Genomic DNA, 3,128 nt, shown 5'->3' with positions numbered 1-3,128 from the left:
GGTCATCCTTCGACAAGATATAACACACCGATGATCGCTGACAAAACACTACCTTGTGCGACCCTTCAGTGCTCAGTGTACGAGCGAATTCTTCTCGAAGATGCCAGCACGAGAGAAGGTAGCGCGAGGGCGTAACTATGCTGTAGCTGAAGAGTTGGAGCTAGCGCAAGCATGCGTACAGGTGTCTACCGACGCATTAGTCGGAATTAACCAGACCGCCAAGGACTTTTGGTGTCGAGTAAAGATATTATGAAGAGTTCGGAGCTCATATCGGTTGCTCTAGCATCAGGAAAGATGCCAAGTCGTACGTGGTCAAGCCTCCAGGCGCATTTTGGTCAAATTCAAAAGTCAATTGCAAAGTATGTTGGCTGTTCGACTCACATTGAGTCTCTGAGAACGTCTGGATCAACTGAGAGGGTTATGATGAAGCAGGCGTTGGCGTTGTATAAAGAGCGCTACAACCAGCATTTTGCTTATGTAGAGTGCTACGACTTGCTGTCCAGGTGCCCAAAGTTTGCGAAGGAGCTTGATAGAGTTTCCGGTCGCGGGCAATCTTTATGCTCTGGGAAGCGTTCTGTGTCTGAAGAGGAAACTGAGACTACAAACATTGGGCAAACACTGGCCGGTCCTCCTACCAGCGATAACACAGAAAACGAGCGTCCCAACGTCGGGGTTAAAGCTGCAAAACGAGCTAAAGTAGAGAGGTTGATTCCACTTCGAGCAGTGAAAGCCCAGGATACACTAGCACCGTCGATGACCCTAAAGGTGAAAGTACTAAAGGATCCGCTTCACATCAATCAAGCCCAACAGCGCCTCCAAGAAGAGCAAGTGCTACACACAATGCTCAACGAGCTTTTTAGTACTGTGCCAGCAAGTCGTGAGCATGCTACGTACCTAGAAAACCGTCGTGCCAACTTGCTGCGCCGCCTTGATACTGTGAGCACGATCTCACCTCAAAGACCTCCATTAGACTCCGCCACCGCCGCCTCGCAGGATTTAGCTGCTCTGCTATCTTCGGATGCAAGCTCAACACCATCCTCACCAGAAAACGCGGATGCTACAGCTCAAGATCGACTATTTCCGAGAGATGAGTCTTCGACACCACCAAGCACATCATCGACCGGTGACAATTCATCTCTAGCAACTTTCGCTTCACAGGACTGCAACCTACCATCGTCATCGGACATTTCATCCACGCTATCGTCTTCGTTCACGACGGCAAGTTTTCCACCACTAACTCAATTATCTGATACTCCAGCTTCGTCGATCGAGTTCACTGACTAGGATGTTTTTCACGTGACTACTTTGTTTTTTTAACAGAAAGCTAGCAAATTCATTCAAGAACTAACGTTAATAAAAAAGTCTTGTCAGCTCACGATCTTTATTTTATTTTAATCGTCTGCTTCACCAAAACACTTCCATACATGTTCAACTAAGTCGACCTGTAGCTGAGCGTGACGTGAAGCGTTCTCGATCGTATTAATGCGTGCTGTGAGCTCACCGAGCGATCTAGGTCGATATCTAACTGGTCGTGAAACGCGAAGCTTGTACAGAGGATTTTCTTGCTCGTCGTCAAACAAATATCCGTGCTCATCGACTGAAGAGAAACGATTCTCTTCACATATCATGTTGTGCAGGATAATGCAGGCTCGCATAACGTTATTCATGTTCAGCCGTGAATGTAGTTTGCACGGTAAGGCTAAAATCCCCCATCGGGCCTGCAGGACGCCGAATGCGCGTTCGACATCTTTTCTGAGCGCTTCCTGTGTTTTTGCATAGCACTTTTGCTTGTTACCACGTGGTTCTGGTAATGTGTTAACAAATGCAGCCCAGTCAGGATATATTCCATCTGCTAGGCAATACGCCATGTCATACGAATGTCCATTAACTTCGAAATTCACTTGAGGTGCGTTTCCTTTCATTAATTCATCGAGCACGGGAGATCTATCGAGAATATTAAGCTCGTTTAGCGCTCCAGGCCAGCCAAAGCTAGCGTGCCAAATCCAAAGCTCTTCATCTGCGCACGCCTCCAGAACAACCGTAGTTTTTTTTTCTCCTTGCCTTTAAACTGCCCAGCCCAACCGGTCGGGCAGTTTTGCCACTCCAAGTGCATGCAGTCGATGCTGCACCACATTCCGACAAATCCACGCCGCGCATTTAATTCGAGTAGCCGCTTCATATCTGATTCCGTAGGAGATCGTAGATACTCGTCACCAAACTGCTTGTCCACGGCATCCACAAAATGACATACGTTACTGTAGATAACCGTCTTGGACATCTCCAGATTCTCGTCTATAGAATCAGCGGACATTGCGCAAGCTAGAACCCTTAAAGCAGATGTCACCTTCATAAGAGGGTAAATGCCCATTTTCTTTGCTGCATTCGGTCGCTGCTCAAAATACGCGGAATCTGCATCAAGTACACCGTTCAAAACGCGATAAAACATAGTCTTGCTCATGCGATTTCGCATTCTAAAGTCATCATCATCATATACTGGAATCGGCGCAAAATACTGCTCTACAAAGCGCTGGTAACGCGTCTGAAAGTCTCGTTTCTTGTGGCACGTTTGCCGGGGCGTGACCCTCCGCGTCGCTGGGCGACAGCATGAGGATCAGGATATAGGAGCTGCTGAATGACAAGATCCTCCTCCTCGTCTTCGTCTTCAATGTCGAGATAAGCCTGGGGGCATCTCGACGCTGCGCTAAACGGATTCACCGACATGGGCTTCTTTTTGTGAGATCTGGGGTGGATTGTCTTCGTTTTGTCCGAGCTGGTGTGGAGTCACAGGTCGATCAAATTTGAGTATGAACATTATTGACCAATTATAGCTTTTGTATTGTCGCAACTGGTGAAAATGCTCTGAGTGTCGCAATAAAACATAATCGACGATTAGAGGGCACAACATAAAAGGGACCAGCCGCGCTTCGCTTGGTTGGGCGCCCCTTCGGCGCCCTCGCGGCTCGCTGCGCTCGCAATATGGAGATAGAATGTACTGGAAAGTGTAGTGCTCGGCTCGCTGGTGAGCTCAGCGCTGGGCCCGCCTCGCACCCGCTCACCTTAGTTGACGCTGCGGCTATGGCACCCATGTCGCCCAGCCCCGTGTGTGTTATCCCAGCGATGGGCGTGTT

General features: G+C 48.7%; 1 protein-coding gene across 1 annotated transcript; it reads right to left on the bottom strand.

The window, feature by feature from the left end:
- Positions 1-1,966: 1,966 nt before the first annotated feature.
- On the bottom strand, positions 1,967-2,756 carry PITG_10216 (uncharacterized protein; the record flags this gene model as incomplete). Its single annotated transcript, XM_002902690.1, has 1 exon — positions 1,967-2,756. One exon carries the CDS (start codon positions 2,276-2,278, stop codon positions 1,967-1,969), a length of 312 nt encoding a protein of 103 aa, XP_002902736.1.
- Between the last annotated feature and the right edge of the window lie 372 nt (positions 2,757-3,128).

This window comes from Phytophthora infestans, genomic scaffold (assembly GCF_000142945.1).
Source record: "Phytophthora infestans T30-4 supercont1.17 genomic scaffold, whole genome shotgun sequence".
In the NCBI taxonomy this organism is placed as follows: Eukaryota; Oomycota; class Peronosporomycetes; order Peronosporales; family Peronosporaceae; genus Phytophthora; species Phytophthora infestans.
This window is presented reverse-complemented; position numbering and strand designations above follow the sequence as displayed.